Here is a 23,782-nt window from a genome sequence, read left to right on the forward strand (position 1 = left end):
AGCAAAGCGTTACTGCGCAATAATTGAACAAAGCACTTAAATTTACTGCCGCGCCTCTAATTTTGTTTCTCATAATGTCTTTCCTCCCTTTTTCCGGGTAATCCTGGTATCAGTCTTGTGGTCAAAATTTGTAATTGGGAGTCCCAGAAGATGTTCTGCGGTGCAAAACTTCCTGATATACTACCCCGATGATCCAGGAGCCGAAATGGAGTGTAAGGCGTGTCCTGAATACCCGCAAGGATTAGGACTCGTACCCCAATGTGGTACCAAGATCACTAACTACACCACTATTAAATGTGAACCGTGCCAACAGAACAAGACATATTCAGACAAACACGGCATTGAGAGTTGCAGTTTCTGTCATGACTGCGGGTTAAGGGACATCACTCAGCAGTGTACCCCGTCTCAAAATCGTAAATGTGGCATCAAGTGCCCTGAAAGACATTTCCTTGACGACAATGGTTTCTGTCAAGAATGCTACTTTTGTTGTCCCAATGTCGAAAAACTGGAAGAATGAAGAAATATAAAGAAACTGGGATGGGAGAAGACTGGCAGTGTCCCAAGAACCAACAAAACAAACTGTGCAAAGAAGCTTTTGAAAATTCTACAGAAGCTAACGTTGATACGACTTATGCTCCGCCCGGGACTTATCTTCCTGGTCACAATTTTGAAGCAAATAGAACAGAAAGTACTTCAAGTGAGAACATCCTAAAACCTACATCATCATCTGAAAACAACTGCTTTGCCTTTACTGCTAACAAATGAAAAGAAGGGAAACATATCACCCTCAACCATAGTAATGATAATCATCCTGACTACCCTAGTTACTGTTGGTGTTGTATATGGAGTTAGAAGAATCATTACGAATAGGAATTGTTCAGGAGATCAATCTCATGGTAAGAGATAATCATATTTGACAACACTGTTTTTAACTTTCTGAAGACAGTATCTTAGGCACTGAATTCTTATTAACAATTTGCGACACATCATGACAGTGTAGTAACCGATAAGTTATGTCCATGAAGTAATGTCTCCTCCGTTGTCAGTGGACAATACAAATGGGTTTTTGTTTTGAAAACTTTTGACTTATTTCGAGATTGAAGTGAAATTTATTCAATACGCTGTCATCAAAGTTTAAATGCTAGTGATAAATTCAAAGATAAAATTTGAATTTATCAAATAAACGCACCCTAAAAAGAAAACCGGTCTGGAAAATGCGAGGTAGTTTGTATTTGATTGGTGATGCAATTCATTCTGGGAAAATATGTTAGACTCAAATTTGAACTAAAACCCCTTATTTCACTCTCTCTCTCTCTCACTCTCTCTCTCTCTCTCTCTCTCTCTCTCTCTCTCTCTCTCTCTCTCTCTCTCTCTCTCTCTCTCTCTTCTCTCTCTCTCTCTCTTTCTCTCTCTCTCTCTCTCCCTCTCTCTCTCTTTCTCTCTCTCTCCCTCTCTCTCTCTCTCTCTCTCTCTCTGTCTCTCTCTCTGTCTCTCTCTCTCTCTCTCTCTCTCTCTCTCTCTCTCTCTCTCTCTCTCTCTCTCTCTCTCTCTCTCTTCCACACTCTCTCAAACACACAAAAAAAAAGCGAAAAAAAAAATGAATAGAACGCTTCTGGAGAGATCCTTTGGGGGTAAACTAAGGAAACAATATCTTGAAGGGTGATGGCACGGACCAACTAACACCCCTCATTAACCAGAGACAATTGAACCTTATTAAAGTGAAAAAAACACAACTACTTTTCAGATCTACTCTATGGTGATCTTGGCTAATCGTACAAATCACTTGATATTGTGGTATTACACCATTTTATCATTTAACAAACAAGCAATTTATAGTGATAACTCGCCATATATACTGCCAGCCGTAGGTTCACCTGAACATGTGCCACTATATGAGATAAGATCTGAGGAAAGAGAGGAAAATGGCGGAATTGTTCAAGGTAAGGTTGGTAATACTTACTTTCACAACTTTCGACATGGTACCTAGTTGACAGTGGTGATAGCTCAGTTAGTGCTGGGGAGGTATTTACACTGAAAAAAACCCAGCTTAAGTCATTCCGTATTTGGCTTAGAAGTGCACAGTTTTGATTTATCACGTTCTGGTATGGCGCAGATGTAAAGAGCCTCTCAATCTCGTTAGAAATTCCCACATTTATTGGTTTTTGTTGGGCACCATTTATAGTTACTGGCGTGACTGTTTTCTTCTTTAGTTAAACTAGTGTTTGAGAGCTAAGCTCGGAAAAGAGGTAAAGGTCAGTTATTTTCGGAACTTATGAATAATTGATCATTATTAATTTTTTTTTTTTGACAGATAATCGAACAGATGGGCAGGAGCAGTCTCCCGTTAGACGGCAAGCCATCAATAACAGGCCAAATATTGGACTAATTCCATCAGGTGAAGAGTCAGTCCTTCCTTCTGTATATTTATCTTGAATTTAGAAAAAAAAAAAGAGGACAAATTACTCCCATTTTTAGGGCATTTAAGTGAGACAATTTTAAGCGGCGGTTACTGAACGTTTTACCGACACTTTGTCTATTATGTAGCTTTTTAGTCGTTATCGTAATCGCTAATAGATCGCCGTTTTAAAAGTATACAAAATAACGTCTTGACCCTTAGCAGACCTTTGCATTTGCTATTTACGACAGTGATACCTGTAAATGTTTAACTTAAACCACCTGAATGCGCTCCACTAACACTCACGAAATGCAACTCTCGATCATACCCTAGAACAGAGTTATCCAATCAGTGCTAAAAATCTTTTTTAAATTGGACAATTACCAAATTTCGAAAATCTATTTCCTCAGTCAAATTTGATAAAAGATCTAGTGTCCATGGTATTCTAAGAATTTAGGACCTTAGATAATATTCACCGTATTCTCATGTCACAGCTTTAATGTAACAAAGCCCGATTATTTATCGAAACAAACTCTGTTTTTCAGATTGTAAAATCTCAGAAGTGTTTAATCTGAGAAATAACAATAAGTGAATGCAGCACGAGGTTTAAAGGATGCTTGATCCAGTAGAGACATCAACAGAGAAAAGTTGGCGAGCAGTGGGGCAAATCTTAAAAGTTACCGATGAAGAACTGAAATTAATACATCTTCAATATCTGGCAAATGGAAGTCCCACAGAAAGTCTTCTAGGAAAATTGAAAACTTTTACACCAGAGCCCTCGATCAAAAAATTTGCTGAAGCTCTCATTAGTTGTGGCAGAATTGACGTGGCCAGCTAGATTTGTAACTGGCCATTGGAGACACGTAACTGTACAGAACTGGAGCAACCAGAAATGGCCCATCAACCAGCCTGAGGATAGTCTTCTCCCTAACCGTTCATTTGCATGTCTCACGACGCTACCCCTATGCGTTTCGTGACATCCCAAAACTAGCCTATCCCTACCCCTATACGTTTCGTGACATTCCAAAACTAGCCTATCCCTACCCCTATGCGTTTCGTGACATCCCAAAACTAGCCTCAGATGGTAGACGTCACACGCTTCTAAAATGTCATTCCTTGTCGCGGCATACCCGTTAGAGAGCCTCGAGTGCTTCTATTTATTGAAAACACACACACACACACATACACACACACACACACATACACACACGCACATACACACACACACATACACATACACACATACACACACACACACAAGCTCACAACAAAAACAAAAAAACTGGAATAAGAAAACAAAGCTGAAACAACTTCACTTTTCGAATTTCGATGGTCAGTTTGGCGAATGAACAATTAACAACGTGGACACCAATTAATGTGTTAAGAAGTATTTCATATATTTTTCCCTCACTGTCTGAGCTATTTGGATGATTTATGTTTCTGTATCATTTGCCTGTTTCAATGATCACTACAAAGTGCATTTTTTTTAATCATTTAATTGCTTACAGCATAATATCAAACTAGTTTACATGTAATTTGATTCCTTGTCAATGCAAATTTTACAATGTCAAACTGTGCTAGAAACTGTTTAATTTTGCAATAAAAACACACTTTGTATCAGTTTACTGGCTGATAAACCACGCGGGATGTAAGGAGAACACGAGAAAAGTTTGTAAACCACGAGGCGCATTCAAAATGCAGGTTAACTACAAACTAACTGATTGCTCCCACGTTTTAGGCCTTTATTTCGATGCTCGGTTCGACAGGACGGGAAGATGTTTCAGTTTTCTATGGAACGATAGATTTTTGACCAATCAGAGCGCTCGTTGTGTCGAAGTAATGTCATGATTTAAAAGATAAGTGTTTTATTTTCATCTGCAATATATCATAATCTTACAAAGTTATTCAGAACAGTGTTAAAGTTTTGAAAATTCTGAAGTATACATTAGTGCTATACGTAATGATGTATCAGTCTTTCATTCCGCTGCACCATACTGAGCAAGAAGCTCATTATCATATTTTTTTATTCTGTGGTAACAACAAGCTCAAATTAAATCAAAACAAGACTAAAGTTGTTCTTTTCAGCCCAAGATATCGTCCAAGGTTCACTTTAGTCTCTTCGATTGGCAACATGACCGTTATACCATCTCGGCACATAATCTTGGCGTCATTTTTTTACAGTTGCTTTAGCCTTAAAATGTCTCAAGGTGCACATAAAATCAATCTGCAAGTCCTCTCATTATCTAATAAGAAATATCGCCAAAGTCAGAAGGTAAATTGATGAAGAGAGTGCTAGAATCGTTGTTCATGCCTTTATTACTTCGAAATTAGATAACTGAAACTCACTGCTATATGGTCTATCTACACGTTTACTTTCAATATTTCAATCCATTCAAGCATTTCGAAATGATACGTATTCCAGGAAATTTGATCGTATGACCCTCATACTAAAATAGCTCCACTGGCTTCCGGTCCGTTATCGTATGGTCTATAAAATTATTTTACTATTCTACAGAGTTCTCGATGGAGCAGTGCCTTGCCATATCAGTGACTTATTCGATAAGCTGAAATTTCTGAAAACTTTTGTTTCAAAATAGGTAGCCTGTTCTCAGGCGTTCAGTGATAAAAATGAATTGCGACAGTATACACTGGGCTATAGCAGCATAGGAGTGAAAAGCGGGAGAGGTCTGGGTCGGCTCGTGTACCTGTCCGACTGACCAAAATCACTCCTCCGCCCCCTGCTATTTCGATCCCTTTTACCGACAGAACGCTTGGAAACAGGCTTCAGAATAGGTTATTAGCCCTGGATTATTCAAAACACTTTTTTATTCTAACATAAAACCGACCTAAAACCAGGGTCGATATTTGTTTGACGGAGTAGTTACTCGAAGTTGTCTTTGAAGGCATCAAGTGCAATATTTATGATGTATATGCTAACCACAAGGGGCAAAAAAAAAAAAAAAAAAACTCCAGCAAGAATGTTAGGAAGCCGGAAAAAATGCAGTACTGATCCTATTGAGTTGCATAACCATCCTACCCAGGTTTACCGTTATCATAACTATAACAGACGAGAAAAAAAAAAAAAAAAAAAAACAACTAATAACAGCATCAACTCACCAATATTTGGTATTGTGAGCCTCTAGTGTCATAAAGTGATCAAAACCGTTCGACATCATGCAAAAGAGGGCTGAAACAGCTGATAAACACGATATTTTTTTCTGTTTGAGAACACGCTTATCGTGAGGCGAGTACGAGTGTGCAAAATAATGAAACGGGTGCCTCTTTGCAATCATCGATCTGTTTGCATTGTTAGAAGTGTTTTTCCTTCAGGGAATATTTCATTATTTTAAAGCTGTCTCAAAAGAGGTTAAGAGACTAATGCGTGAAAGCGTAGTTACGATCGATACCGAATAGTTTCAGCGTCATCGCAATTTATAAATATTTGAATGCGGTTGGTTCGCTTCACGTTAATTTACCTTACGGTCTGAAACACCCCTAAAACATTTGAACATAACATATAAAAATCTGAAATTGAAATTACCCAAATAGTCAAAACTTTCTAGTTCAAAGGGTGTAGTTACGGTGGCCTTGAAGTGTACTCCGAATTCCAAACTACACTCCCAATTCTAAACCTCACTCCGAATTCTTAAAAACTCACTCCGAATTCTAAATGCTCACTCCGAATTCTAAAAGCTGACTCCGAATTCTAGAAACTCACTCCGACTAATTCTAAAAACTCACTCCGACTAATTCTAAAAACTCACTCCCACTAATTCTACTTGAAACTCACTTCGAATTTTAAAATCTCACTCCGAATTCTTAAACTTCACTCTGAATTCCAAAAGCTCACTGCGAGTCCGAATACATTGGCGATATGGCCTCCATCTTGATCGGATGAAGCAGCATGTTTTAATTTGCTCAAACTGAATATTGTAACAACATAGTTAGTTTTTCTCATCTTTTGAAACTGGTAATATGTTTGGGGTGAAAGATCTTATCCTTCGTGGGCTCCGTCCGTGTGTGGCTTACAAGTCTTTCGGTGCGGGCTGTAATGCCTGCTGTCTCGGCGAAATCTCTCAGCATTTCTCCACAGGCATGCGTGAGAGTTTGGTCAGTGATAGGACCTCACATCTCCAGACATTAACAAATTCTTAGAAGTGCCGAACTTAAGGTTCTAATGACTGCTTTAGCATCTTCGACCAACGCATCCACCACTTTCCAATGTAAAATAAAAAATGCTATTTACATTCTGTGGGAAAGAACCCACTTGAAATCATCGACTTTATCATGTTAATTTAGAACTTTCTCTCTAATTGCTTACATTCTCATATTTCCTTTGCTGTTATGTCCCATTAGCATTTTGTCTACAACTTTGTACTTTTGATAATAAAAATTAACGGTAAAAAACTACGACGTTTCGAAGTCTGCATGACCTCATTATCAAGTAAAATGTTAAAACTGATGTAAAATTGTAGCTCAGAGATTATATACAAATAAAATGTGATAACTTCATTAGAATAATGAGCGTTCATTGTTATTGGTGTTTAGCATGTCAGATCGTGCAGTATATGTTTAAATAAATACTTTTGCACGTATTGAGTCAGACTGCGTGTTTAGCTTTGGTTTTTGTTCGCGAATGAATAACATTTCGTGAATTAGGCAGTCCATTTTCCCGCGGCATTTCTTGAGAACAGAAAACATTTCCTCTAGGCTAGTGGACGCTACACTGTGGGCTTCTTTCAGATGCTTGCCAATGACAGAGGCTTTATGTTCTTCTATGCGTTGATGAAGATGGCGTGTGGTATAACCGATATAATCCGCATCGCACGAATCACATTTAAAAGTGTAAACAACGCATTGGTGGTTAATTAAAGCGGGCTTCTCTTCTTGTATCTTGAGCTTTCCCTCGATCTTACGACTCGTGAAAACTGGTTGTAGGTCAGTTCCGATTTTCCGGCCAAGATCTTTCAGCTGATGTCTTACTGTGTCGGCCGATTTTTGGTCTTTAAATGGTAAAGTTATTCTGACAGGTTTTTGTGTAGCCGCGTCAAGTTCAGTTGGGGTTTCGTGACGGCTTTGGATCGTAGAACTCGTGTACCAGGCGATAGCTGAGTTGACGAGTTTCACTGGGTACTTAAGCTTAGTAAACATCCGCTTGAGATGCTGGCATTCCTTCGTAAAAGATTCTTTCGTTGATGACAGGCGGTAAGCTCGGTTCAGCATTGTATTCAGCAGAGATCTTTTGTAACGCTGATCGACATGGCTCTGGTAATGTAAGAGCAGTCCTGTATCAGTTGGTTTATGATATACGCTTGTTGTCAGGTGGCAACCGTTTTTCTCAATCATCATACCGAGGAATGGAAGCTTGTTGTTTTCAGCAATTTCCATTGTGAACTGTATGGCAGGATGGCATTCGTTCAATGTTGAAAGGAAAGCTGTTGCGGCTTGAATATTTGGCATCGTGGCTAATGTGTCGTCGACGTACCTTTTGTAGAAACTTGGTAACTTGTTGTTGCGATCCAGTTGTTCTTCAATGGAGCACAGGAAAACGTTTGCCATCCACCTGCTCATAAAGTTGACCGTCGAACTGAAATAGCTGATCTTTGGTTGCTATTCTTAAAAGTTCGGTAAGACCTGTCTTTGTGAGGTTGAGACCATGCGTTTCATTAAACCAGTTGTTTTTAAAGGCTTTTTCAGCGATGATCTCAATAGTCTCGTCGAGTGGCACGTTGAGTGGCACATATCGACGAGACTATTGAGATCATCGCTGAAAAAGCCTTTAAAAACAACTGGTTTAATGAAACGCATGGTCTCAACCTCACAAAGACAGGTCTTACCGAACTTTTACCTTATGGCAAACGTTTTCCTGTGCTCCATTGAAGAACAACTGGATCGCAACAACAAGTTACCAAGTTTCTACAAAAGGTACGTCGACGACACATTAGCCACGATGCCAAATATTCAAGCCGCAACAGCTTTCCTTTCAACATTGAACGAATGCCATCCTGCCATACAGTTCACAATGGAAATTGCTGAAAACAACAAGCTTCCATTCCTCGGTATGATGATTGAGAAAAACGGTTGCCACCTGACAACAAGCGTATATCATAAACCAACTGATACAGGACTGCTCTTACATTACCAGAGCCATGTCGATCAGCGTTACAAAAGATCTCTGCTGAATACAATGCTGAACCGAGCTTACCGCCTGTCATCAACGAAAGAATCTTTTACGAAGGAATGCCAGCATCTCAAGCGGATGTTTACTAAGCTTAAGTACCCAGTGAAACTCGTCAACTCAGCTATCGCCTGGTACACGAGTTCTACGATCCAAAGCCGTCACGAAACCCCAACTGAACTTGACGCGGCTACACAAAAACCTGTCAGAATAACTTTACCATTTAAAGACCAAAAATCGGCCGACACAGTAAGACATCAGCTGAAAGATCTTGGCCGGAAAATCGGAACTGACCTACAACCAGTTTTCACGAGTCGTAAGATCGAGGGAAAGCTCAAGATACAAGAAGAGAAGCCCGCTTTAATTAACCACCAATGCGTTGTTTACACTTTTAAATGTGATTCGTGCGATGCGGATTATATCGGTTATACCACACGCCATCTTCATCAACGCATAGAAGAACATAAAGCCTCTGTCATTGGCAAGCATCTGAAAGAAGCCCACAGTGTAGCGTCCACTAGCCTAGAGGAAATGTTTTCTGTTCTCAAGAAATGCCGCGGGAAAATGGACTGCCTAATTCACGAAATGTTATTCATTCGCGAACAAAAACCAAAGCTAAACACGCAGTCTGACTCAACACGTGCAAAAGTATTTATTTAAACATATACTGCACGATCTGACATGCTAAACACCAATAACAATAGAGTTCTAAAGCCGTGACGTCACGTTACCATGGTGCTAAAAAACTCAGTTCCAAACAAAGGCCCAAAACGTGACCGACGCCATGCAAAATGTCGGCCCTCTCTATCTCGTCGCTCATTTCTTTCTTCGGAGAAGAGCAGAAGTCAATTACGAAGGGTGAAAACCACTACAAATCAGGCCATGTGGAGTCATTTAATTATAGTCAGGGTATTTTACGAGGAGAAGTGCACGCAAGCATGCGAAACAAAGTCTACAAAGTCACGGTGAGTGGAAATGGTTCCAGAATACTCACTGCAGATGCGGCTTGTCATTTAAGCTTATTTGTTGCTTTGAAATGCTTCTCAGTGAGATTTTTAAGTTAATAGCAGTTCTTTTCCATGATAATTTAATCGTGGAATAACTAGACGCGCAAACTTTAGCGTTGATCCACTTTGTTGTTAAGGTCGTTCGATGTATATCGATGTGTTAGTTCAATCGAGGCATGGAACTGTTCGTTCGTTTGGAGTCTTCATGTATTTAGAAGTCTTTGACAGTTGCTTTTCATGTCCTCACGCGTCTTTTTTTTTTTCCGATTTGCTAGGTTTACTTAGATAGCGAGAATGCTATAAGATCAAGTGAGTGCGAGTGTCCAAGGGGGAAGTTTAAGTGCAGCCACGCGGCTACACTTTTCATTCACGGCATCTACAACGTCAGCCGGACAGATGTTGAATGCAATTGGAAGAAACGCAAAGCAAATACACCGCTCTCTTGGCAATCCGTCGAAGAAATGTTTCCTCCCACAAAACAGTATTGCTGCTTATCAAGAAACCCTACTCAATCTGATCGGTCTTCCCTTTACAGAGACCTACAGGAGTATGGAAGATTTACTGGCCTTTGTTGGCTTATGAGCCCTGAACCAGCTACTGTTAGTAACCTTCCCATACCGACAATAGAGGATATCATTTACTCGGAAGAATTTCTTAAATTACAAGGATCACAGCAACAAATTGATTGCCTAGTAAGACAGGCAAAGATTCCTGATGAGTACATCTTAAAAATAAGTGACATTACCATTGGACAGAGAAACAACCCAACTTGGCATTTAGCTAGAAGGGGCAGATTAACAGCAAGTAACTTTGGTTGCGTTTTGAAGGCCAAACGGGTGACCCAGTCTCTCTTGAAGGGCCTTCTTGGAGAATACGATTTGTCTGGAGTTAAGGCTGTACAATGGGGTGTGAACAATGAACAGGAAGCACTCAAAGCATTCACTATGTTGACAGGGAAAACCGTCCAGGAAACTGGTATTTGGTTGGATGCTTCTGGAATCCTTGGGGCCTCTCCGGATGGAATTGTAGATGATGAAACCGTCCTAGAAGCTAAGTGTCCTTACACTGAAAGGAACCTAACAATTGAAGAAGCCATTGCTACTTCACCAAAATTTTGCTTAAAAAAAGCACAGGATGGAAATGGATATGTGTTAAAGAAGGACCATGTCTATTGGGACCAGGTACAGGGTGAAATCTTTTTTACACAGCGAAAGTTTTGCTACTTTGTTGTTTGGACTTCTAAGGACGTGGCTGTTGTCAAAATAGAGCAAGATGAAACCTGGGATGCAAATATTCCAGTCTTGAAAGAATTCTATTTTAAACACATTTTTCCCAAGATAGTGGAAGGTGCATTGTAATTTTATTTCCTTAAACAGACATGCGTGCAAGGCTTTTCACCTGAGAGTATTGGTTGTACTGTCTCTGGCTGTAACTTTTCTCGAGCAATGTCAGTGTCACCAGCAAAGATTTGGTAAATGTATTGGACTATTGGGCCAAATTTTAAAGAGATAAACATAAGATTGTAAATTTGAGTAACAAAGAGTGCAGGTTGTGTTGATCTTTATTATTTCTACTAAATGTCTTACAAAATATAATGGCATTCTGACTTTGTTTATATATTAACATAATTGAAAAAAGTTATTCGATTGACTCAGTTCTATCATATGATGACCATTATATTTGTTTACTGATAACAGCCAAACATCCTTTTTGTACTCAGATCACTCAAACTCTGCCCCCTCACACCCCTCTTTGATAAGTGGAAATTGTAAATTTACCAGTGCAGCACATAACTGAAAAATAACATCAGCATAACATCTTAAATAATATGGGATGAAAGTTAAAATTTTGAAATCCTTTAACCTTGCATTTGCCCTCTCTACATGGATCCTTGCTCTGGCAATGGATTTTGTTTTCCTTGCTTCGCTTTCAGTGAAAACACCATTATTCAAAAAAGGTGGAATGTTAAGAGAAACATTATTGGGCAAGATGTCTTGGATAAGAAAGCCTTTGTCGGCCAAAACCATATCCCCTGGAACAAGATGGTTCAACAGACCTGACTGTTGTACTATGGCTTTATCAGAAATGGACCCAGGGTACAATTTGCTAACAAAAGTTATTACTGCATTTGGTGCAACCCTGACAATTACTTTAAATGAGTTCATACCCCTGTAGCTTGAATAAGTGGCATTTTGCAAACTCATTAACCCCGGGGCTGCGATCTCCACATCGGTACAATCAATGACAATTCTACAAGAAGTAAACTCTGAAAAAGAAGATGGTGCACATAACACATTTTTTTGCCTGGACGGAATGGTTGTCATGATGTCATGAAATAATATGGAATGCAAAACATGGACAAAAGTGGTGACAATATTAGCTATTGTTGCAACACTGCAACTGAAAAGCTGGGCAAGGTGCAAGTTGGTATAATTTTGTCTTAGTTTCATTAAAGTAATGAAAATCTGGTCCTCAAAATTAATGGACTCTACTTTCCAACCAGAATAATAAACAATAAAATCTTTGAATCTCAAGGCATGAAGTACTACAATGTTAAAAACTTCTTTTGTTGGAAGCCCTGTTTCCATTCTAAGAACCTCTACACTCAATCCAGAAGCTGAGTAGTGTTTTTGTGTGTAGCTTTCTTTTTCTTGCAGGTCCTGAAGTTCCTCCCTGGCTTGATTTAATTCTGCCTCCAGTATTATCTCATTTGTTGTCTTGTTGCAACTTTCTTGTTTGGTATCATCAGTGTCATTATTAGTGGACTGCTGCTCAGATGTTGTGATTGCCTCAGCCACCATTTCCTGCACCGTCTTCTGTTTAGCTGTTACTTTTCTCTTTTTCTTTGGTGGTCCTCCTTCACCAGGAAATATCTTATCTCGATTTCTTTCGTAAATTGTGGGCCCATTTAATTTATCTCCATCCACAAAATGACAACTGCACACTCTAGAATGCTTGCTTGGTTCTCTGTCTTTCCTCCTATTTCAAAGAAACAGATAACAGAACTTAATCCTAAACACTTGTAAAGATTTAAATTGCTCAAAATTCGTTTCAAACTTTCAGCTAACTCCTGAAGTCCAGAAGCTCTTAAAAATATATTAAATAAATCAGTAAGCCATATGCATTTCATAGCACAAACAACATTGAAATATATGACTCAGTATGGGCACCGAGAAATTTTAAGTTTTGAAAGTAAGCACATGTTAGCACAGTGGCGTTCAGACAAACACATATTCTTTCAGCACAGTTGTATTCGAGGTTTTTCAAAATTTAAAATGTAATGAAAAGCAAATACACAAAAACCTACTCAGTACCCACAAACTTGACACTACATGCGCTTGTTCATCGGTGGAAATCGCACACTCGCAAAAAAATGGCAAATGTTAAGATGTTCTTTTGAGCAAAGCGCTAATTACAAGTGCCGTTTACAAACCTTATCAGACGGATCCATCGCTTGTATTCGTCTTTTTCCTTTTTATCGCTTGGAAATGCAAAGAACTTGCAAGTGTGGCTTTCTGATGAATGACTGCATGTCGGAGCAAAGCAGTACACCATTGTGCTGTTGTGTTCGTTCCGATAAATTTCTTCCGACAAAAAGCGATAATTTTCAAATAGTATTTGACATTTTGACCCTGTGTTCTTCTTCTTGACCTCTTTTGTAATATAACACAAGGTCAAGCACTACGTGACCCACGCGCAAGAGATTGTCCGAGTTGTTTAGAACTGACTTTTTCAGCGCCATGGCAACGTGACGTCACACTTTAGAACTCTATGAACGCTCATTATTCTAATGAAGTTATCACATTTTATTTGTATATAATCTCTGAGCTACAATTTTACATCAGTTTTAACATTTTACTTGATAATGAGGTCATGCAGACTTCGAAACGTCGTAGTTTTTTACCGTTAATTTTTATTATCAAATGTATTTCTAAACATTCTCTGATTAGAACTTTGTACTTAATGTAAATTACAACTAGTACTGAAGATGACATAAGAACTGTCGAACAAGCATATTTTTAAAAGCAAAACTGTTGTGTAATTTCTAAAAGCCACAGTGTTCATCACATTTAGTTAGTTGCAATATGTTTTGTCTTCTCCCAAGATGTATGACCTTACTCTGAAAGTATGAACTGCCAAAACACGTGCGAAACAGTTGCCGTTAGCGACAAAGGCGATCGTTTTGGTCATGTGACTAAAAAAGCAGTTGAAAGAAAGGAAGGCAAACGTACGTGTTAAGCTTACTTTGTATTTGTTTGCGCGCTTTTGCTGCCTGTACATGTCGTCGTTTATTCGCTTTCGTTTAGTACTACGACATTATCCAGCTAAAAGTGTTCTACAATATTTCTTTTCCGTAAGATCGATGCGAACTAATCACAACGGACGAAATTGGGGTGTCTACCTTCGATGATCTGATGCGAATCGTAAGGAATATAAATCAGAGTGTTTACAATTTATTCCTGATGAAGAATTGTGGGTTCAGGACAAGGACAATAGGATACTTCCGTCAACTTGCGACTTGAATCAAAGCGGAACTTACACTGCGGACGTGACATATGACCACCGCCGTGGAATCTTCCTAATCACTTCTGACGTCATTGTTTTATTGCAACTTCGCATGAAGGAACATGGTGAAACCATTGACAATCATTTAATTAAGACTGTTATCAAGGTCCAACGGCAACATATTGTAGGTTCTCGCCTTACGGTGAAGAGGTTTTTATCAACGAAACCATCTGCCTCCGAGATTGCTATAATTTTCAAGACCCAGATTAGGAAAAGGCGCAAGCTTAGTAGTACACAATGGTAAGTTAGCGAGTGCTCGCTCCTTGAATTTTACAATTGTGTAGTCAGCATAATAACTCTCAACTGGCAGACTTTCAGCATAGATTGGCTTAGCATGAGTGCTATTTTCTTTGCACAGGGCAATGAACGAAGCGGGAACAACCCTGGCGCCACGAAGACTATGAAGAGCGCCATCAACGTGAGTATTTCTCAATATCTGTTCCCTGTTTCTCAGTGGTACAAACAGCTGTGACCCTTTTCGCAATCTTGTTATGAGGTGATTCGGTTCATCTGATTCAGATTTCTTGACGATACTTGCGGAGCCCAATATCTGTTGCTCTTAGGGAAGGTACGTTTTTTATTGGGGGGGGGGGTGAGCCGGGGCTTCGGAGGGGAGGGTCATTAGTAAATATTTTACAAATTGGGGAGGGTCAAACCTGTTTTATACACAGCCGGGGGAGGGTCACAGTTTTTGTTTTTTTTTCGGCAAGGAAAAAACTACTCCATGTCGGTTAGTTGACTTTTAATTATTTGTTACCAAACATGCGAAGTGTATAGAAGCCTAAAACTTATATATACAACCAAAGCTACCTGTCTACATCAATCTACATCATTTTAAACAGATGTCGAAATATTATGTCAAAAAACTATCTTGTCCCAACTAACGTAAATTGTCTCTCTCGACCTGTGCCTGCTTTCGTCCATATTTTGATACATACATACATACATACATAAACTTTATTTATCCTCGGATTTTAGATTAGCTTATAAGCTAGTATCTCCGATCCTAATTAAAATTACAGCAAGAACAGGTTAAAAGATAAAAATAATTCATTATACAATAATATAATAATCGTTAATATAATAATATGTGATATAAATGTAATATTGACAGAAATTGTGCGCTGACAGTTTGCTCTTAAATTCGCTATAGTCTACAGTTTTTCTAAAGTGGTCAGGGAGGGAGTTCCAATACTTAACAGATGAATAGCTAAAAGAATTTAGACCGTATGTGGTTGTAAACAGCTTAGGAAGTGATAAAATATTCTTGCCCCTTAGGGAGTAAGCAGTAGATCTTAGCTTGATTAGTTGTGTCAGATAGCACGGATATTTACCAACATGGAGACAGTCGAATATACAAATCATCATATTTTGTATCCTCCTGTTGGCTAAACCACACACACCTGCCTTGTCTAAAAGATCATCGTAGTTCGAGTCCCAGTCCTTTAAAACAAATCTTAAAAAACGTCTATTTAAGGTGTCCAGTTTAACAGAGTCCTCTGAGTTACAAAAGTGTCATATCATAGAACAGTAGTGAAAATGGGGTAACATAAACGTTTTATAACGGCGAAGCATAATTTCGGTAGAAATAAGTTTGCCAAATCTTTTGAGGACACTGAACTGATTATTTATTTTTTTACATACAGAGGATATGTGTTCCTTGAAGTTAAGTTCATTATCAAGAATTATTCCAAAAAGTGTTAGGCATCTTGTGGTTGAGAAGGAGAAAGGGTAATCGGTTTTGCCAAGAATCATCCCTTGGTGTTTAGCGGGGTTGGCTTTCATCCCATGGTCTTCGAACCATTTATTTGCTATTTGTACATCATGATTGATCCGCTGTTCCAAGGCTACTGGGTCTACGTCAGATGTGTGCAGTTGGCAGTCATCAGCATATAGAGTGTTTGCACGTGACGTCACAGCTTTATCATCCGCCATTGTGGGGGAGTAAAGAACCAACATGGCGGATGCTGATGCCCAACAGACGTCTCAACGCGCTTCAGAAGAAAACATTATTCATGATATTCCTTTGTCTAATTATGCGAAATCACCTGCAAGTATTGTAAAGAAGCGTTATATTGATAAGATTTCGTGTGTTCGTGTTGATCCTCTTTTGATTCCGGACGAAAAGTTAAGTAGGGAATGCCTTCGTACTGTTGAAGCTGTTGAAGCTGTTGATCTCGTGTTGCATTTGGTTTCACAAACTAGTTTTTATACGACAGAACAATTTAAGAACTTTAAAGCTTGCAAACCTACAACCAAATGGTTTACGGTTTCATAACCAGCATTTTGGGGCAGATTTTCGCTTAAATTTTTCGCCTAGCGGCAAATTCTTCCATTTCAGTTGTTTATCCTACAAGCGTCGTCCAAACAATTACAAATTGTCCTGGTTATGTAATGAGTGTAAATTGCAAAGTGTTGTTGCTATGAAAAGCTCAAAACTATCCAAGGAGTCTTCCTCTCCCATCTCCAACACTTCTGATGATTCTGACATTATAAATTTGGGTGAAACTTACCATGTTGATGTTGAGAAATATGGAATAATTGCTGAACTATCTGCACATGACTTTGATGTGATTGAATCACCTAATGGGTGGCTTGAAAATAGTATTATACAGTATGCCCAATCACTTTTGAAAACAGTCAATCCAGCTATACAAGGATTTCAGCATACAAGTCTTGGAATATATTTAAATTTGAAAAAGTTGATGGGGATTTTGTTCAGATATTGCACACTGGGGGCAATCATTGGGTATGTGAAAGCTCAATTGGATGTGAAAAAGGATTTGTGAATTTGTATGACAGTCTTTTTCATGATGTTATTTTTAATGATCTGGAACAGCAAGTTCAGAACTTAATTGGTGAAGATTTCAAAGATATATCTGTTGTACCTGTGCAACAACAATCAAATGATTCTGACTGTGGTGTTTTTGCAATGGCTCAGTGCAACAGCACTTTCTTACAATCTGGACAAGGATATCCCAAACTTTGATGTAAATCAAATGAGATCTCATCTATTAACATGCTTAAAGAGTGGACTGATTACTCCCTTTCCTGAGGTTAAACAGTTGGTTATGTGACATTTTATTGCTTCATGAAGCATGAAGCAGTTCTTGCCTGAGAGCAAGGCATTCAAAGTCCACACTGTTTATCACCGAGTATTTATAAGTGTTATCAACAATGTAAAGAATGAATGCATGGCATCAACATAGAAAATGGGTTAAAACCCAAATGTTTGTGAATAAACTTATGAAAAAAATGCAAATGAAAAAAAATCATAATAATATTTCATCAATAGTTAATAAGTACAATCCATTCAATGTTGAATGCCCCATCAGTCAAATGGGATGGTAGGTGGGCAAAGATTGACAAGAGCTGAGCAAACTCTTAACATCCTGTCAATGAGAGGTACAGATTCACCAGATCTACAGGCAAGATAATCTGTTGGCAAAGTTTGTTGAAGGATGGTGTACTTCTGTCTCAATGTCCCAATAATTCTCTCAACGTGGATTCTCAGTGTAGCAATCTGTCTTGTCTTCTCTACATCAACAGGATCGAGTTGATCCTTTCCCTTTGTAAATGCTGGAATATTCAGGTCAGCATGACGGAACCAAATACTTTCATGCACAGTAAAACCTCTGTCAGCAAGGACCATATCACCTGGCAAAAGTTTCTCAAGAATTCCACACTTCTCAGTCAAAAACTTGTCTGATGTTCTTCCTCCCCAAGCCTCACTCACAAAACAAATTGTCCCTTGTGGTGTAACTCCAATTAAAACTTTGACAGTGTTGTGGTGTTTATAATTTGAAAAGGTCTGAGCTCTTGCAAGAAGGTTGGATGGCCGATCGATGAAAATTTCAAAACAATCAATAATAACTGTAGTTTTACGACCGAACGCATCCAAAAAACATCTAGGCATGGTCTTGTACAACTCATCACCACTAGGCCATTTAATAATTGGAGTTAATCGAATATCCATTACAGTTATCCAAGTAACTAAAATACGAGAGACAGAAGACGTCGAGATCTTTAGACGATATGCAAGATCAAGGTGTGGGACAGAAAGTCTTAGCTTCACTAACACCATACAAAACTCTTGAAACTTAGTTAGAACTCCACGTCGTCTATCAACATGTGATGCAACAAAGAAGAAGACTGTTTGCAGAATTTCAAAGGATGGCAAACCAGTGTAAAACTTAACTTTGTCATCATCTCCAGAAAAAAAAGCTTCGTCAAAATCAGAAGATGGCAAGTTCTGATGTATGGGCTCAGGCGAGAGCACAGTGTTACAGCTCAACTCTGTTTGGGTTACAGCATGCCTCAAGTTGTCGGGTAAGTTCTCAGAAATGTCCTCAATATCTGCCATTTCCACGTCGAATGATATGTTTTGAACACTATGGCCAGCTTCGTTGTGCTTTAATCGCTTTTTGGCAAGACTTATCTGAGAATTTTCAGAGTCTTTCTCGACCATGCGCTTTGTACGTTCTGTGGCTCGTCTGACTCTTTCCTGACTTTGCTGAACTGATGCTTCGCTAACCTTTAGTTTCTCGTGTCCAAGCTTAAGCGATGGTACCCAATCGACGTTCCACTTATCCCACAGAGGAGCAGCTATTCCAGAATGAAAATGTTCGCCGCAAACACGATCATTTTCAAGAATTTTGTCCGTAAGGTCGTCACGGCTTATGGCGGTCAGCCACCTTCGCCTACGTTCCGTTGACAAAATCTCCGTTTCTTCGCCTTGCCTCGTTACGATTTTGGGCACTCGACAAAAGGAAAGATCTTTTCGCTTAGACGTGTCGTGGGAACAGTTTAAAACCAAGCAAAATTTCGGCATAATGCAATAAATTGAGAAAAACGTTGGAAGATATAGTAGTAAACTGTGTTACTGCACGCCTCTTTACTCCCCCATAATGGCGGACAGTACAATTTTGTGACGTAGCTGTGACGTAGGTGCAAACACTCTATTTTGATGTCGGTAATGTTTCCGCGCGGGACTCTGGTATAAAATTAGTGTCCGGTGACGATTCGTTACTTGAACTATTCCATCTGATAGGCTTAGCCACAAGTTGCTCCGCACAACAGTCCGGCGCTCTAGCCAATTGAGATAACTGGGAGGCTTGTGTATTGATAATAATAATAATCACATGACTTTGGTCGGGCATGTGCACAGGACTTTTGTCGTAGCATCATTTGCACCCTCGCTCCACTTGGGCGCAAATGATGCTGCTCAGGCCACAAATAAGCTGTATATATACCCTCCAAAAGTCTTGTGATTGTCCTATTCTTGTTAGCAGTCAACAATCAGTATTCAAAATTAGTGTTTGACAAAACCGTATGAGTCTGAAATGTCTGCTAACACAACTTTAATAATAATGCGTCCAAATTAATGTTGAGATTGGCCAACTTTGTGCCAGGTCCCTCGAGGGGCAGGTTTCGCACAGCGCAATCTGTTGTTGTTTGAGATGCTAGATGCCGAGCCAAAAAAGTTTTGCAAATTCTCTCAAAATTGTATTTTTTTCAGGAGCGTTTCTCTTTCTATTCTTTTCTTCTCTAGAAGGTACAAAATTTTAATAAAAACCTTTTTACAATTCGTGCCAAACAAAACTGTTTACAAGTTGGTGCAGAGGTTCATAATTATTATATGGAAATACGTGGATAAAATTGTTTAATATAAAATGATTAAGAACAATTCAAATTGAACTCTTATAGGTGCATTATGATTTGTTGGCTAAAAGTGATCACTTTCTTTCTGATTCTCTAGGATATGCTTTAAATTTCACATTGACTTCACTGTTTCTAGATTATTTAGGGCTCGACAATAACTTTTCAACTTACTAGCCAAGTGGCTAGTGACATCTTAGACGTTTTTAGATGTTACGACAATTTCAGTCTGTTTACTAGCCAAACTGGCTAGTGAAAATTGAAAACCACTAGCCAAAACTGAATTTCTACTAGTCTGTGGCTAGTGGGCTACCATTAGTGTCCAGCCCTGTTATTATTGTAGTCTATTCTTTTAGTCCTGTGTACAGAGAATGCCTTAATTTTAGTGTGACAATCAAGCCATGAAGACAACAATGGAGAACAACGAAGACTACAATCCACATGAAGGACTTAAATTAGATATGACTACTATGACAAAGCAACATTTTCTCTCAAGAAATGCCAGTTATATGTATAACATACCACATGCTTTCATGCAAATGGAAGCTAAAGGAAGGTATTGATTTCAACATTGTTGACTCCATTCGCCTGTAAAATACAACATATGCCTGTTCTTCAGGCTACACCTTGATGGGCAGATGTGGTTGGAATAAAGCATATTTAAATCAAAATTTTTTTTCCGAAATGTTTTTATGACTCAAGGCAAAAAGTAATTTTATGCTGCATTTAATGGCATAATCTCTTAATTGTGTTTCTCATCATGTTTTTCCCTTATTTCAGCTAATCCTGGTATCAGTCTTGTGGCCACAATTTGTAACCGGGGGTCCCACAAGATGTTCTCTGGCGCGAAACTTCCTGATGTATTACCCAGATGATCCAGGGGCTGAAATGGAGTGTATAGCCTGTCCTGAATGCCCGGTAGGATTAGGACTCATACCACAATGTGGTACCAAGATCACTAACTACACCACTATTAAATGCAAACTGTGCCAACAGAACAAGACATATTCAGACAAACATGGCATTGAGAGTTGCAGGTCCTGCCATGACTGTGGGTTAAGGAACGTCATCCAGCAGTGCACCCCATTGCAAAATCGTAAATGCGGAACCAAGTGCCCAAAAAGACATTTCCTTGATGACAATGGTTTCTGTCAAGAATGCTATTTTTGTTGTCCCAATGTCGAAAAAACTGGAAGAATGAAGAAATGTAAAGAAATTGGAATGGGAGAGGACTGGCAGTGTCCCAAGAACCACCGAAACAAACTCTGCAAAAAAGCCTTAGAAACTTCTACAGAAGCTAGTGTTGTTAGAACTTATGCTACGTCACCTGCAGATCCTCTTCTTCCTGGTCACAATTTTGCAGCAAATCAAACAGACAGTACTTCAAGTGATAATATTAGGAGACCTACGTCGTCATCTGAAAATATTGCAAGGGAGCGAAAAATAATAGTTGGAATAATCATAGTGATTACCCTAGTGCTTATTTTTGCTGTTGTATTTGGAGTTAAAAGATACATCACACATAGGAATAGTTCACCAGTGCAATCTGAGGGTAAGAGGGAGTCTTATTTAAACTCTGTTTTTAGCTTTTTTTCTTAGGGCATTAACTTAGGCACTGAATTCCTTTTAATAATTTGCAACACAACATCACATTGTAGTAACCTGATAAGTCATGTCCATGTAGTAATGATTCCTCAGTTGTCAGTGGAAAACACAACGATTTTTTGTTTTGAAAACATTTGACTTATTTCCAGGTTAAAGGGAAATTTATTCAGTACACTGTCATGAATTGAAAGTTTAATTACTAATGATAAATTCAAAGATAAAATTTGAGTTTCTAAAATAGACCCACCCTGAATAAAAACTGGTTTGGAAAATCCAAGGCAGATTGTATGTGAGAGGTAATGCGATTTAATCTGAGAAATGGATGTGAGACTCACACATTTAAACTAAAACCCCTTGTTATTTCAAACTCTCTCTCTCTCTCTCTCAAACACACAAAAACAAAAAAAAACAAAACAAAACAAAAACGAAAAAAAACCAATGAATAGAATGTTCTTGGAGAGATGCTTCAAGGGTAATCTAAGGTACCGATCTCTTGAAGGGTGATGGCATATATCAACTAGCACCCCTTATTAACTAGGGATAATTGAACCATGTTTAAGTGATAAAACAAAACTACTTCTCAGATTTACTCTAGCTATAGGGATCTTAGCTATCAGTACAAATCACACCACCTCCCGGTTAGCTCAATGGATAGCACTGGACTGTTGTGCGGGAGGTCGAGGGTTCAAGCCCCGGCCGGACCAACACTCAAGGTCTTAAAATAATTGAGAAGAATTTGCTACCTTTCTATAACATCAAGAAATGGTTAGATATTCTAGTCTTCTCGGATAGCAACGAATAAATGGAGGTCCTGTCTCCTGCAGGGTTGGGGTAGGAGATGTTAATTTCCCACACACGAGATTACTGTGTGATGGATGTCCTCCCCTGGGGTGGGATGGGTGGGAGGGTGGATTAGCACAAATGGTTCCTATGTTCGAATTCCTTTCCAGTCCTTCCCCACTACAAAACTTAATGCAGTGAACATTAAAGGACTAAATTAAATTTAAATTAAGTTAAAATTGTGGTATTACACCATTTTACCAATTGGCAAACCAGCTATTTATAGTGATAAGTCGACATATATATTGTCAGTCGTAGGTTCACCTGAACATGTGCCACTATGCGTGATAAGACCTGAGGAAAGAGAGGACAATGGTGGAACTGTTCAAGGTATGGCTGGTCGGACTTACTTTCACAACTTGGCCATGGTACTTAGTTGATAGTGGTGAGAGCTCAGTTAGTGCTGGAGAGGCATTCACACTAAAGAAGAAACCCGCTCAAATTTTTCCATATTTAGCATAGAAGTGCACATTCTTGACTTATCGTGTTCTGGCATGGTGCAGATGTAAAGAGCCTCTCAATTTTCGTTAGAAATTCCCAGCATTTATTGGTTTTGTTAGGTACCATTTATAGTTACTGGCAGGACCTTCCTGAAACTAGTGTTTGAGAGCTAAGCCGAAAAGAGAGAGGGTCAGTTATTTTCAGAACTTATAAATGACTAATCATTGTCCTTTTTTTGCAGATAATGGAGCAGATGAGCAGGAGCAGTCTCCCGTTAGACAAGCTATGAATAACAGGCCAAATAATGGACTAATTCCATTAGGTGAAGAGTCAGTCATTCCTTCCTTCCTTCATATCTGTATTGAATTTAAAAAAAAAAAAAGGAGGAAAGAAGAAAAGAAAATTACTCCCATTTTCTGTAGCCTTGAAAATGAGACAATTTTCAGCGCCGGCTACTGAACGTTTTACCGACACATTGTCTATTTATGTAGCTTTTTAGTTGTTATCACAATCATCAATAGATCATTTTATAAGTATATAAAATAACGTCTTGACCCAGGCTTAGCAGACCTTTGTATTTGCTATTTACAACAGTGAGACCTGGAAATTTTTAAATTAAACCACTTGAATGCGCTTGGCTGACACTTCCAAAATACAACTCTCGATCCTTTCCTAGAATAGGGTTATCCAATAAATGCTAAAAACCTTTTCTTTAGTTGTACAGTTGTCAATTTAAATCATTTATTTTCTCAGTCAAATTTGATTAAAGATCAAGTGTAGTGACCATGATATTCTCAGAATTTGGGACCTTACATAATATTCTAATTACCAATTTGCTGGATGTAAATAGATGTTATATATTAAATAAAGGCATTATATCATATTAAAGGACAACCAAGTGGGTTTTTTTTCTCTGTCAGATGTGCTGGAGGCTGCTGAGCATGAGTCTTTCACAGGTGACCTTAGACAAGATCAGCCAAAAATTGATCTGATTCCATCAGGTGAGGACCTCACTGTACATCCTGCCTTTTGGTAAACAAAGTTCAGAACATGTTTATTCTTGTTGTTACACAACACAGTTCATGGAATAAG

The 23,782-nt window shown here is 38.8% G+C and overlaps 3 protein-coding genes and 1 pseudogene across 5 annotated transcripts in view; 3 read left to right on the forward strand and 1 right to left on the reverse strand.

Annotated features, from left to right (window-relative positions):
• The window catches only part of LOC148732371 (uncharacterized), an 8,661-nt pseudogene extending 4,646 nt beyond the window's left edge, over positions 1-4,015 (forward strand). Inside the window, exons 2-4 of the transcript XR_016000863.1 lie at positions 97-896; positions 2,312-2,395; positions 2,941-4,015. The product of XR_016000863.1 is annotated as an uncharacterized LOC148732371 (transcript). The remainder of the gene's footprint in view (positions 1-96; positions 897-2,311; positions 2,396-2,940) is intronic.
• A 5,315-nt stretch (positions 4,016-9,330) lies between these two features.
• On the forward strand, positions 9,331-11,230 carry LOC111324745 (uncharacterized). Its single transcript, XM_088755783.1, has 2 exons — positions 9,331-9,538; positions 9,856-11,230. Exons 1-2 carry the CDS (start codon positions 9,365-9,367, stop codon positions 10,936-10,938), a joined length of 1,257 nt encoding a protein of 418 aa, XP_088611909.1. The 5' UTR covers positions 9,331-9,364; the 3' UTR covers positions 10,939-11,230.
• On the reverse strand, positions 11,124-13,249 carry LOC148732372 (uncharacterized). Its single transcript, XM_088755779.1, has 2 exons — positions 13,014-13,249; positions 11,124-12,559 (listed from the first exon to the last, which is right to left on the reverse strand). Exons 1-2 carry the CDS (start codon positions 13,133-13,135, stop codon positions 11,302-11,304), a joined length of 1,380 nt encoding a protein of 459 aa, XP_088611905.1. The 5' UTR covers positions 13,136-13,249; the 3' UTR covers positions 11,124-11,301.
• Positions 13,250-13,740: 491 nt separating this feature from the next.
• On the forward strand, positions 13,741-23,767 carry LOC148732373 (uncharacterized). Of its 2 annotated transcripts, none has more exons than XR_015999556.1 (6): positions 13,741-14,386; positions 14,505-14,564; positions 20,585-21,356; positions 22,502-22,634; positions 22,932-23,012; positions 23,611-23,627. XR_015999556.1 is itself a non-coding variant. In XM_088755789.1 (6 exons), the coding sequence occupies exons 1-6, from the start codon at positions 14,384-14,386 to the stop codon at positions 23,724-23,726; spliced, it is 1,110 nt and encodes a 369-aa protein (XP_088611915.1). In that variant the 5' UTR covers positions 13,756-14,383; the 3' UTR covers positions 23,727-23,767. The 2 variants fall into 2 exon arrangements, 1 of the variants encoding a protein (XP_088611915.1); XM_088755789.1 differs by having other exon boundaries at positions 13,756-14,386; positions 22,502-22,579; positions 23,611-23,767.
• The last annotated feature ends 15 nt before the right edge of the window (positions 23,768-23,782 follow it).

The sequence above is a fragment of the Stylophora pistillata genome, chromosome 4 (assembly GCF_964205215.1).
Source record: "Stylophora pistillata chromosome 4, jaStyPist1.2, whole genome shotgun sequence".
Classification (NCBI taxonomy): domain Eukaryota; kingdom Metazoa; phylum Cnidaria; class Anthozoa; order Scleractinia; family Pocilloporidae; genus Stylophora; species Stylophora pistillata.

What these genes read in the sequence shown, in the direction of transcription:
- LOC148732373 (XM_088755789.1), top strand. An exon ending in TTCACCAGTGCAATCTGAGG is followed by an intron (nt 21,357 to 22,501) that starts GTAAGAGGGAGT and finishes ATATATTGTCAG; the next exon opens with TCGTAGGTTCACCTGAACAT. An exon ending in CAATGGTGGAACTGTTCAAG is followed by an intron (nt 22,580 to 22,931) that starts GTATGGCTGGTC and finishes CTTTTTTTGCAG; the next exon opens with ATAATGGAGCAGATGAGCAG.
- LOC148732372 (XM_088755779.1), bottom strand. Translation starts at nt 13,135, where the DNA reads ATGGTGTACTGCTTTGCTCCGACATGCAGTCATTCATCAGAAAGCCAC. An exon ending in CGATGGATCCGTCTGATAAG is followed by an intron (nt 12,560 to 13,013) that starts GTTTGTAAACGG and finishes TCTTTGAAATAG; the next exon opens with GAGGAAAGACAGAGAACCAA.
- LOC111324745 (XM_088755783.1), top strand. Translation starts at nt 9,365, where the DNA reads ATGTCGGCCCTCTCTATCTCGTCGCTCATTTCTTTCTTCGGAGAAGAG. An exon ending in ACAAAGTCTACAAAGTCACG is followed by an intron (nt 9,539 to 9,855) that starts GTGAGTGGAAAT and finishes CCGATTTGCTAG; the next exon opens with GTTTACTTAGATAGCGAGAA.